General features: G+C 37.7%; 1 protein-coding gene and 1 non-coding gene across 2 annotated transcripts in view; both read right to left on the reverse strand.

Moving 5' to 3' along the window:
* Positions 1–12,907, reverse strand: part of TMEM167A (transmembrane protein 167A) — a 47,959-nt gene that overhangs the window by 6,822 nt on the left and 28,230 nt on the right. Inside the window, exons 2-3 of the mRNA XM_005903759.2 lie at positions 8,944–9,053; positions 4,317–4,351 (exon numbers count right to left, since the gene is read on the reverse strand). Of these exons, the coding sequence (XP_005903821.1) occupies positions 4,317–4,351; positions 8,944–9,053 (145 nt within the window). The remainder of the gene's footprint in view (positions 1–4,316; positions 4,352–8,943; positions 9,054–12,907) is intronic.
* LOC138988712 (small nucleolar RNA U109) lies at positions 6,991–7,125 on the reverse strand. The gene has a single exon (XR_011464976.1). It is a non-coding gene; the product is annotated as a small nucleolar RNA U109 (small nucleolar RNA).

Here is a 12,907-nt window from a genome sequence, read left to right on the forward strand (position 1 = left end):
AGTCAAGAGAGGAAAATGGAAATAGATGGGCAAGCAAAAAAAGAAAAGGTATAGTTTATAATTAGACATAAAAATAGATAATACTAACAGGATATTATTAAGAAAGCTATAAACTAGATGTCTGAAACCTTTACCTACACTTCCAAGCAACAACTGTGAACAAAGTCACCTGGATTAGTTACTAATGGAGTTGTACAATGTTTTCTAATATATTACATAAAAAAATGGATTTAAAATGCCTTAACATTTTCACCATAAGCCAATAATTTTAATGTTCGTATGACTCTAATCCTGAATATTTATTGGAAGGACTGATGCTGAAACTCCCATACTTTGGCCACCTGATGCGAACAACTGATTCATTGGGAAAGACCCTGATGCTGAGAAAGATTCAAGGCAGGAGGAGAAGGATTAGATGGTAGGATGGCATCACCAACTCAATGGACATAAGTTTGAGTAAGCTCTGGGAGTTGGTGATGGACAGGGAGGCCTGGCGTGCTGCAGCAGTCCGTGGGGTTGGAGAGTCTGACACGACTGAGTGACTGAACTGAACTGATGACTCTAATCCAGTGATATTCCCTATCCCCTCAAACTGTCCATAATGTTTTTTTTTTTTTTTTTAACTGAATAGCTGATTTACAATGTTTTAGATATACAGCAAAGTGTTCAGTTATACATCCACATACATGTAAATATATACATACAGATATATTTATATATTTTTTCAGATTTATTTCCATTAAAGATATTACAATATAGTGAATATAGTTCCTTGTGCTATACTGTGCTGTGCTGTGCTTAGTCGCTCAGTCGTGTCCGACTCTTTGCAACCCCATGAAATGTAGCCTGCCAGGCTCCTCTGTCCATGGGGATTCTCCTGTCAACAATACTGGAGTGGGTTGCCATGCCCTCCTCCAGGGGAACTTTCCAACCCAGGGATCGACCCAGGTCTCCTGCATTGCAAGCAGATTCTTTACCTTCTGAGCCACCATAGTAGATACTTGTTATTTATCTATTTTGTATGTAATAGTATTTGTTAATGCCAATTTCCTAATTTATCTCCCCACCTTTGTTTTCAATGTCTGCAAGTCTATTTCTCTTTTGTAAATAAATTCAAGATTCTACTTGTAAGTGGTACAATATATTTGTCTTCTCTGTCTGACTTACTTCACTTAGTATGATAATCTCTAGGTCCAACGAGGTTGCTGCAAATGGCATTATTTCATTCTTTTTTTATGGCTGAGTGATATTCTACAGCTGCAATGAACATTGGGGTGCATATATCTTTTCCTTTTCAAATGATGGTTTTCTCTGGATATATGCCAAGGAATGTGACTGCTGACTCATATGGTAACTCATTTTTTGTCTAAATAACTCAATTTTGTCTAAGGTATCTCCATACTGTTCTCCACAGTGGCTGTGCCAATTTACAACAACAGTGCAGGATGGTTCCTTTTTCTCCACGCCCTCTCCACCATCTATTATTCAATGGCCATTGATGATGGCCATTCTGACCAGGAGTGAGGTGATACCTCATTGTAGTTCCGATTTGCATTTCTCTAATAATTAGTGATATTAAGCATCATTTCATGTGCCTATTCATGTATGTCTTCTATGAAGAAATGTCTATTTAGATCTGCCCAATTTTTGACTGGGTTATCTGTTTAATATTTAACTATACAAGCTGTTTGTGTATTTTGAAAATTAATTTCCTTGTCGGTCACATCATTTGCAAGTATTTTCTCCCATTCCATAGATTGTCTTTTCATTTTGTTTATGGTGTCCTTTGCTGTGCAAACGCATGTAAGTGTGATTAGGTCCTATTTGTTTATTTTTGCTTTTGTTTCCTTTACTCTAGGAGTTGTATCCAAAATAATACGGTGCAATTTATGTCAGAGAGTCTTCTGCCTATATTTTCCTCTAGAAGTTTCACAGTATCTAGTCTTAAGATACTTAAGACCTAAATATGTGTTTATTTTTGTACGCTGGTAGAGAATGTTCTAATTCCATTGTTTTACCTGTGGCTGTAAAGTTTTTCCAGCACCACTTATTGAAGAGACTTTTTCTCCACTCTATATTCTTGCCTCCACTGTTGTGGATTAATTGATCATAAATGCATGAGGTTTATTCTTGTCCTTTCTCTTAAAGGACACCCACAAAATTTCACATGTTTTAGCACCCAGGGCCAAAGCAGTGACTTGATAGGAGCCTCAGTCAAACCTACCTTCTGGCCTTGGAGAATCTCCTGGAGAAGCAAAAGGCGACTGCATCTTACCTTCGGGACACAGACACTGATGGGAGCCATTCTGAGTTACTTCTGTCATATGGACACTGGCAGGCACCACTGTAGAATCTTCCCTCTAGCTTATGAGTGGTAGGACCCAACTGTGTCCTTGCCCAACAGCTTACAGGTGAGTGCTGAGACACCTCAAGCTAAGCAACCCATCTGGTAAGAACAGAGCCACATCCATCAGCAGACATGCTGCCTTAAGAGCGCACAGCTGCCTCTGAACATGGCCCTATCCACCAGAGGGTTCAGTGCCCCATTCCACTTACCAGTGGGCAAGCACCAGCCCCAGAAACCCATGGAGCCCAGTCCTGTCCTCAGAGAAGCCTGTTCTAGCCTCTGGATCAGCCTCACTCTGACAGGGGGCAGACACTAAATGCTAGAAATTTAGTGACAATCCTGCAACCTACAGACTCAGACTGCCCCCTAAACCCCCATCGCAGCAGGCCAGGCCCTGCCCTGGGTCCAGTTGGGACATGGTCTGGCCCACTGGCAGGCCAAGTTTCAGAACACCCTAGATACTGTACCAAACTGTGTCAGGAACTCCTCCCCATCCCCACCAGTGGTGCTGGGAAAACTAGACAGCTACATGTAAAAAAATGAAATCAGAATAGCTAGTTCCTCACACTATATATAAAAATAACCTCAAAGTAGATTAAGGACCTAAATGTAGGACTGGAAAACATAAACTCCTAGAAGAAAATAGAGTGGAATACTCTTTGACATAAATCATATTTTCGGGGACATATCTAAAGGAAACAAAAGCAAAAATAAACTAACTGGATCTAATTAATGTTAAAAGCTTTTCCACAGCAGAAGAAACTATCAACAAAATGAAAAGACAACCTGTTGAATGAGACAGAATATTTGCTAATGCCATGACTGATAAGGGATTAATATCCAAAATCTATAAACAGTTCATACAACTCAACATCAAAAAAAAACAACCCAATTAAACCTGGGCAGAGGCCTGAGAGAAAGTTTGTCAAAGAAGACACACAGATGACCAACAGGCAGATGAAAAGATGATCAACATTATTAATCATCACAGAAATGCAAATTAAAACCAAAATGAGATGTCATCTCACACCTGTTAGAATGGCTATCATCAGAAGAGACACAAGAAATGTTGCTGAGGTTATTGGTGGAAATGTAAATTAATGCATCCTCTATAGAAAACAGGATAGAGGTTTCTCAGTAAAAACAGAACTACAATATGACCCAGCAATTCAAACATACAATATGACCCAGCAATAAGACCAAAGAACTGGTCTGGGGCCCAGAGGTTGAGGAGCCCTGTTACATACTATTTTGCATCAATTACACTTCAATAAAAAAAAATTATTGGTGAATAAAGTATATTTTAATTCATTTACTTACCAATTATTTGAGAATCTCGTATGTGCTGGGCATTGTGTTAAATACTATACATAATGTTATGGGACAATGAATATTAATATATATTGTTATCTAACCATTTACACACTTAAGATGCTACTAACTTTATTATGAAAAGTTAGAAGATATCCACGTTTACACAAAGTTCAAGAATGATCACATACATGGATTCAAGAGATGAAATAGTTCAGGTTTTCTAAAAGCAACTAGTAAGAGTCTATGACTTACCAGAGGACAATTAGATAGTTGCTCAGCAAGCCTTTCATGAAATGCAAAAATCATCCTCCGTTATGGAAACGGTACATGTTATATGAAGCAGCATGCTCTACACAATGTGTGCATATACATACTTGCCTGTAACCTCAAAACCAGGAATGCAGACTGTTTACTGTCTAAATTACAGAGACCTTTGACCTGCTTTCCATCTCCCTATTAGTGAATATTAGAAGGTATGTGTGAAACCGTTTTAAATAGAGTCAAGAAAAGAGTTATGTGGAACTCTATAAAGTACTGCAAAAAGGTACACAACTGGGAAGTCTGCACTTTAAAAACTGACATTTGGTTTGTTTGAATATAACTGGCCAACAGTTTACAGCATAATAAAGTACAGAGATAATAGACAGAGACTCACCAATTCTGGCACACTTCCAAAATATACCCAACAACCTGCAGAAAATAAAAAAGTAGCTACCGATTACTGGGAAAGACAAATTATTCAGTATCATATAGGTAATTTATTACATACTAGCATTTTAACTTTGATGTATTGCTTTACACTGAAATTCATTTGATATTGAGCCACTACTTATTTAGAAAAGTAGGACACAATAGCTTATCAACCATCAATGTACAGAAACTATTAGAAATTGGAACATATGTGGTGTCACAGGTTGGGCCCAAAGTAAATTAATGTAAGAATGGCAAAAATTTGCACAAGAGCTTACTATTAAAAGATTAATTCAATCAACTTCGAGCGCTTTACCTTCAAAAGCAAAAAACACATAACACTGATTTAAATAAACATTAATTTTGAAAAAACAGTAAATGGACACAGTTGGTTTTGGATAAATTTTGACATTAACTGAAAAACTTTCCTGAATGTAGTTCTATATTTAAATGATCTATAATCATGAACTCCAATGACAGTATTTATATGGCCATAACATTAAATGAGGAGGAATACAAAAATATGAGCCTATATTTCAATGTAATATATTCAATATAACATATCTCAACATAAGAAAACGTTGATTAGGGATACTGTATATGAAACTATAATTTCATATAAAATTTAAAATATATATTTAAAATACATATATTCTGGAAATAATAAAAATTAGACTAATATTTCTATTTCAGTTCCATGAATAAATATATTATAAATACATATTATATGGATATATCACTTATTTTCCAAGTATTAAAAACACCAGCTTAAAAACAATGATATTCATTGAATAGAGATATTTGAAAAAAAATATTGTAGACAATTATTTTGATGTGACAAAAGAACAGAAATATATATGGCATTACACATGGTTACAAATCAAGATAAATTAACATTACTGCAGTGAATTAGAATTGTTATAGGAAGAAAATCATGTTTATATTTGAGAGAAATTATATTTTCTTTGCCCAAAGAGATGGCTGGCAATAAATCGTTATATTGGAATGGTTAAGACTGAAAAAAAAAAATGCTGACTCAATGAAGTTCCAAACATGTTCCTCCTCTGAAGTATACAGTAATTTCCTGACATCATAGCAAAAAGTCCCTTAGTTCAGATTAAATGAAATGGGCAAAAATATAAGTATTGTGAAGGATAGGAATTCTGACAGGTGAAACTTCACTATAGGAATAAAAAGGACAAATGTATACTCTTGAAAGCAAAGGATCAGGGCTAAACTGTGCCTAAGTTCAATTCTACTTAATTGGCTGCATAACTATGAGCAGGTTATTTTATCTCATTTTAACAGGGTTGCTATAAGGGTTACATGAGTTATTACACAGAAAGTCTTTAGAACAGTGACTAACATGTGCTGTGTTCAATATTACATAGGCTAAAGGTACGGACAATAACTCCAGGTATCACTAACATTGGCTTACACTTCATCAAAAAATGGAAGACAACTGGTTAGTGATCTGCAATGCCCTGCAAACTTGATTCTAAAAATCTACTGATTATAAAATGAATTATTGACTCAAAGCTGCTCGGATTGAGGTATTCAGAAGTAGGACACTTGAAGTTCCTCTATGGGAAGCTAAGGGCCCTTCAGAACAGTCTGAAACCATATCATCATAGTCAAGGTCTTTTCAGGTCTTATAGTCTAGAAATTAGCATCAAAGCATCAGTAGGAAATTGGTATAACAGAGCATATTAAAAGCTACTTAAATGAAAAAAATTCCTAATTTGGCAACATAAGAGATTATTTGGTACTGCTTTGGCCTTTTTCACATATTTCCCTACCTAGACATTTACACGATATCCCAAATGCTAAAAGGAACTTAAGCTGGTAAACACCAATACAAATATGCTGCTTAGTTTTTAAAGACATAAACCAGTAAGCATATATGCTGATAAAATTATAAAGTCTATGAAAATAGGAAAGTAGACAAAATAGCAACTCTTCTCTGCTGCTTTTAAGTTCTATACTATTTGAAGCAGCAAAAAATGAAGTTGCTATTTTCAACAGTGAAGTTATTAAGAACTCATTTTATCTAATTGGTCCATTTTATCTAATTAGTTCACTTAAGCATGGAACACTCAGTATAATCAAAGGAAAGTCTACTATGACTTTCATAAATATACATTTTTAACAGAAAAGAACAAGGACCAGTAAAAATGTCTTCCACAGAAATTATTTCATTTGTACAAGTCAAAATGAAAGGAGCTTAACATTTGTATAGAGACAATGTTTTTAGGGCTTCCACTGTGGCTCAGTGGTAAAGAATCTACCTGCCAATGCAGGAGACATAGGTTTGACCCCTGTTCTGGGAAGATCCCACATGCCGAGGAGCAACTAAGCCCATGAGCCACAGGAACTGAGCCCACGAGCTGCAACTACTGAAGCTTGCCTGGCCCAGAGCCCATGCTCCTCAACAAGAGAAGCCCCTGAAATGAGACGCCTGCACACCACAGCTAGAGAGTAGCTCCCACTTGCTGCAAATAGAGAAAAGCCCATGTAGCAAGCAATGAAGACCCAGCACAGTCAGAAGCAAACAAAAAGTTTTTCCAAAAACCTTTCAAACAGCTAACTGTATCATACATACTTTGAAATGTAAAAATAGGCATGCTATTTCTTTGCTTTTATGTAGGAGAAATATACTACTACTCAACCTCTACTGTAAGGTTGGCAGCCCTGAGAACTCCTTTTTTAATGTAGCATGTTGTGGATGTATTCCTGCTTCCAAAGGAATGAGAAGCAGACATTTCCACATGCAGCCTACTTTGTCACAGCACCAGAAATGTACAAATACTCTGTTCTACCACTAAGTGATTATTCATGAATGAAATACATTCTTTATTAAACATTATGTATTAGAAATCTAAACTAACAATCCATGAGATCGTTTACTGCATTCTACCATATGCTTTGTTGCTGTTGTGTAGTTGCTAAGTTGGGTCTGACTCTTCGCGACCCCATGGACTGTAGCCCGCCAGGCTCCTCTGTTCATGGAATTTCCCAGGCAGAATATTGGAGTGTGTTGCCATTTTCTTTTCCAGGGGATCTTCCCAACCCAGCAATTGAATCTGTGCCTTCTGCACAGGTGGATTCTTCACTGCTGAGCCACCAGAGAAACCCACAGGGGATTGCAGAGAAAGGGAAGGAGGAAATCAAATTGTTTAGCTGAGTAGAAAGGCTTCTTGTACAACTAAGCAACAAATAAAATTATGTAATTTCAACAAAGGGACTGAAGACTTAGTGCAATAAGAGTTCAGAGAAAAGGTCGAATGATAAGAACATAATCTCTACAAAGGAAGTGAGAAAAACCCATGGACAAATAACATGTTTTCCCCTTCAGTAGGTTAAATAAAATGCCTTAGGATGATAGAGACAGATCATCAGTTTATTGGATAAGATTATAGATCTTCATTATTCAAAACTGGGTAGGGGTTCTCTATGCCTTTATAGATGTTCAAACAAACCTACACAATAAAAAGAAACAGTAACAAAAGCCAAATGATTTAGATAATGGAATGTTTGAATAAATGTTAATTATGACCCCAAAGATATAATGCAGTTGAAGGGAAGATAATTATTTCCTCTCATAGTTGAATATCTACTACTTTGCTTCTTGTAGGAGATTTTTTTAGTGGAAGAACAGAGCCCGACTTTGCAGTATTCTAATTAGAACTTTTCCTTTCCATCAAAAACAAAAAAGGTGGAGATAATTAATTATTCCTATGTGAAGTGTTCTATTTCATCCTATTATTTCTTAAGATGATTAAGGATCTTACTATGAAAGGCTTAAGACAATTATTCACAGAATTAATCTGTAAGGCAAAGAAAGTTTAGACAGTTTTCACCATATGGTCTCTATTTTTTTTTTTTAATAAAATTGTCCTTCTGGTTGAACTCAACATGTATTTCTGTATGAGAAACATGGCACTTAAAAATTTTAAGTCTATGTAGTATCGCATTAAGCTCAATTTTAGCAGGAGTGTTAACATACAATTAAAAGGGATATGACATGCCCCAAACTTAACTTTTATTATTGCTTTAAGAAAGCTAAATTTCTCCAAAGATGTTTGCTTTATGATACAGCTGGGGAGCCTATATGATTAGAGCAGTCCTGGAGTGGAGATGGGATGTCTATACTAGTACTGTAGTGGACACAGTGCTTATAAACTGTTTCATGCTTTCAAGATAAGATAATGGATTTTACTATAAAAACAAAGGCCAAACCCTGTCTCTGAAACTACTAAACTGTAGCTATAATTTCAGAAAGAAAAACTATCTCATCTTTTAAAATACTTTTTTTTTTTTCAGTCCAGCACACTTCAGGTAACTTCTGATATTTATGTTTTTGGTAAGAATCTATGAATATAAAGATTTGGATTTTTTAAAAACAAGGAAAAACAATGTAAAAAGTTATTTTTACATAATTTAGTTTTTACATAAAATTTTACATAAAATTTATAATTTAGTTATACACACTAAATTACATATAGAAATTAAATTACTCAATGACTTTTAATAGTTGGCATTTAATATCTCTAAGAACTAACTTGGGTGATTAAACATTATTAGTAACATACCCAGTTTTATTTCTGTCCAGGAGGCTGGGTGCCAAGGATCGGATATAAGCACAGGTACATATAAGCAGCAAGATTACAGTCAACAGACTCTGAAAATTGAAAATGGCAGACTAAAAAGAGAAAAAGAAAAATTAATGTCACAAGATAAACTGCAAAGGTAAAAAAAAAGTCAGACAATTCCATATTAAGAATCACATTTTTTTCTTCAAAAAGGCAAACACATGTCTGAGAACGCTTTTTAAAAGCAGAAAGAAAGTGAGGTCGCTCAGTTGTGTCCGACTCTTTCCGACCCCTTGGACTGTAGCCTACCAGGCTCCTCTGTCCGTGGAATTTTCCAGGCAAGAGTACTGGAGTGGGTTGCCATTTCCTTCTCCAGGGGATCTTCCCAACCCAGGGATCGAACCGGGTCTCCTGCATTGCAGGCAGACGCTTTACCATCTGAGCCACCATAGAAGCCTTAAAAGCAAAATCACAAAGTATTTTGAGACCATACCTTCTTCTCCATTCTTTGGGCTAAGGAATTCAGAAGATGCAACAAAAATTCTAAATTCAAGAACTTAAAAATACCACCAAAAATGTTACAAATCCAGAACAGCTCACCAAAGCCAAACCAATAATTTATACAGATGTCCTAGGATCCCAGACTACTAGGCAGAACATACGGTCTCCAAGCTCTGCAAGTAAGCTGGCTATCCAACCTCAGTTGAATACTGCCCTCTCTAAATCTGTTTCACATCAGTAAAACTAGGTGGAGAATGGGGAGACAGACTCAATGCTGGCTCAAGATTTTTCAATTCTGAAATTCTTTTAGAATAAGAATGCTTTAAGTAGTCACGTTCCATGCATTAACTAATAGTTGTCAATTAGGTTTTGGTGGAAAAAGGACTTGCTCATTCACTGCTGATACTTTAAGATAAAGAATTTAACACAAGAATCTGTTCTTAAATAAAACTGTTACACATTTATCATAATACTCATCCCTAAAGAGGGGACAAACTGAATCTCCAGCACCTAACTATCCGACAGCCACACAGTGGGAGCCCAATAAGAGATGATAGAGTAAATACTACAATTTTTTAAAAACACAGGAATGGAAAAAAAAAAAAAACAACACAGGAATGCTACTGTACATACAATAAAGAACAACTTTTCTATTATATACAGGTAGCTAAAATATATCAATCTCACACAGTAGCCAACAATATATTTACTTAGTAGACTCAGAAGTACTTCCTGAGGGGGATCAAGATGGTGGAGTAGGATGTGAAACTCACCTCTACCAACAAAACACATCAAAAATACATCTACATGTGGAATAATTCTCACAGAAAACCAACTGGAAATGGGCAGAAGATCTCCTATATAACCAAAGCTGCAAGCAAGATCTCCATGTAACCAGGTAGGACAGGGAAAAAAAAGGCATCAAGATGGGACATCAAGATGCCTCTGGTAGGCATGTGTAAAGGAGAAAGGGTCTACACAGGTAGGCTTGGGAAGCATCCTTGCCTGCTGGAACAGACAGAGGGGTTTCAGGGGCCTAGACTTGATAGCAATGTACGCGTGCTGGCTTGCTAACAATCAGGGTGGAGAGAGACTGGTGCTGATGGCTGCACCTCACCACACTTCCCAAAGTGTGAATCAGGCTGGGCTACAGCTAAGCAGTGACTCTTCACAGACACGCTCTGCAGGAGGACTCCATCTATTAACAGCTGCAAGGAGCCAGCTCTCAGGGTCTGGTGTTCCAGGTCTAGCCACAGAGCCCACAGTCCCGAGGCAGGAGGAAGATGGGCACCCACCAGAGTAAAGCAACTAGAGATTCATTCCCTATGGACTGCAACTCCAAGACAAAAATAGCAGCACAAATAAGGGAGGAGGCTGGGCCCTGCCCAGACCACACATTTCTCATTCAGCTTCTCATTCATTTCTCATTTAGGGAGTCATGAGACCTTCTCGACCACATTCCTGCAGAAAGGCTCCCTGGAGGTCAAAGCGGGAGTGATGTCAAAGGATATTCTACCCATATGCCTTTTTGGAAGAAGTCATCTTGGCTAAGAGATGTGTCCTCACACATGGGAGGATCCTGAGATATACCAAATATGGACTGTGAACCAGGCAAATCAAAATGACTGGCCAAAAGAAACCTGGAAGAAACTACCCCATAAAAGTAATTCAAACTGCCATGAGGGCGTGACTCAGCAACTCTTGAGTCTACCCATGTGTCTATCCACACATACTGTATTCTTTTTTTTCCCCTTTTAACAAATACTTTACTTGTTTCACTACTTTCCAACTTTGTGGGTACTCTTCTGCAAAGCTAAAGGGCCAGGGCCTTGTCACTGACCACTGGTCTAATGGCTAGGATTGGTGTTCTCACTGCCACAACCTGGCCTCAGTCTCTGGGTGGGAACTCAAGCCCTGCTTCAAGCTGCTACAGGCTGAAGCCACCTGAGATCCATCTGAAGCACCCCTAAAGTGGAGGTGGGGGTAAAGGGGGAAGGAGTTGGTGGGTGGGTCTGGGTTTTGGCAGTGGTACCGGGTGGACTTCGATATGCACAGAAAGGCATGTCTCCAGTAGAGAGCCCCTGTGGAGGAGTACTCAGTGCTCCAGGTCCACCCTTTTCCCACCTCTGCTTGGAGCTGGATCTGAGGTGGACAGGTCCTGAGAGAGGCCTGCCACAGAGGCAGTTAAGGTCCCAGGAAACAGCACAACCATCTTGATTCACGCAGCCACAGTGCCCTGGCCCCTAGAACCAGTCCACTCGGCACCACAGCCTACAGCTCAGCACTATATCTGGGACAAACACAATGGAAAAAGAGAAGCAATTTTGGGCTGCATATGGGCAGAACTGTGGCTGTCAAAAATATCGCACTCACACAGACTATACAGGGGTGCTCCCATATTAAAAACACACCTTCAAATCCATAGTAGAGAACTGTTTCTCTTAAATTCATAGAGCCAGAATGAAGTTAAAAAATATGAAAAAGCAGAGGAACTACTCAGATTTAAAAGTACAAGAAAAATTCCCTTGAAAGAAATGAAACAGCCCTCACCAGTCTCCCAGACCCTGGGTTCAAAAAGGAAGAAAAATGTTATAGGAATTAAAAAAGATAACTGTTAGAAATTCAGATCATTGTAACAAGGAATTAGCAACTATAAACATGAACCAATCAAAGGTAGACAATACAATTGCTAAGATAAGAGCAAATATAGATACAATCAACAGCAGACTAAATTACAGAGAACAAATAAGTGGTCTGGAGAATAGAATGATGGCAATCACTCAATCACAACAGCTAAAGAAAAAATTCTAAAAATGTAAACAAGAGATCTCTGATGTATCGTTTTGTTGTTGTTGTGATTTAGTCACTAAGTGATGTCCCACTCTTTTGATCCCCATGGGCTGTAGCCCACTAGGCTCCTCTGTTCGTGGGATTCCCCATGTAACAATATCAGGTTGCCAATTCTTTTTCCAGTGAATGTTCCTGATCCAGGGATCAAACCTGCATCTCCTGCACCAGTAGGTAGATTCTTTACCACTGAGCCTTCAGAGAAGTCCATCTGGTATATCATTAACAATTCAGGGGTCCAAAAAGAAGAGAAATAAAAGGGGACTGAAAATGTAGCTGAGGAAATCAGGACTAAAAACTTCCCAAACCAAAAGAAAGAAACATATTCAGGTACAGGAAGCACAGAGAGTCCCCTTAAAGATGAAAGCAAATAGACCCACACCAACACATATCGTAATTAAAATGGCAAAAATTAAAGACAAAGACAGAAGTCTAAAAGCAGCAAGAGAAAACCAAAGAGTCATATTCAAGAGAATCACCATAAGGCTATCAGCTGAATTCTCTGCAGAAACTCTGTAGGCCAGAAGGGAGTGGCATGATATACTCAAAAAGTTCTGAAAGAGAAAAACCTACAACATATTAAACCCTGCAAGATTATCATTTAGACTAGAAAGAT

This window comes from Bos mutus, chromosome 7 (genome assembly GCF_027580195.1).
Source record: "Bos mutus isolate GX-2022 chromosome 7, NWIPB_WYAK_1.1, whole genome shotgun sequence".
Lineage (NCBI taxonomy): Eukaryota > Metazoa > Chordata > Mammalia > Artiodactyla > Bovidae > Bos > Bos mutus.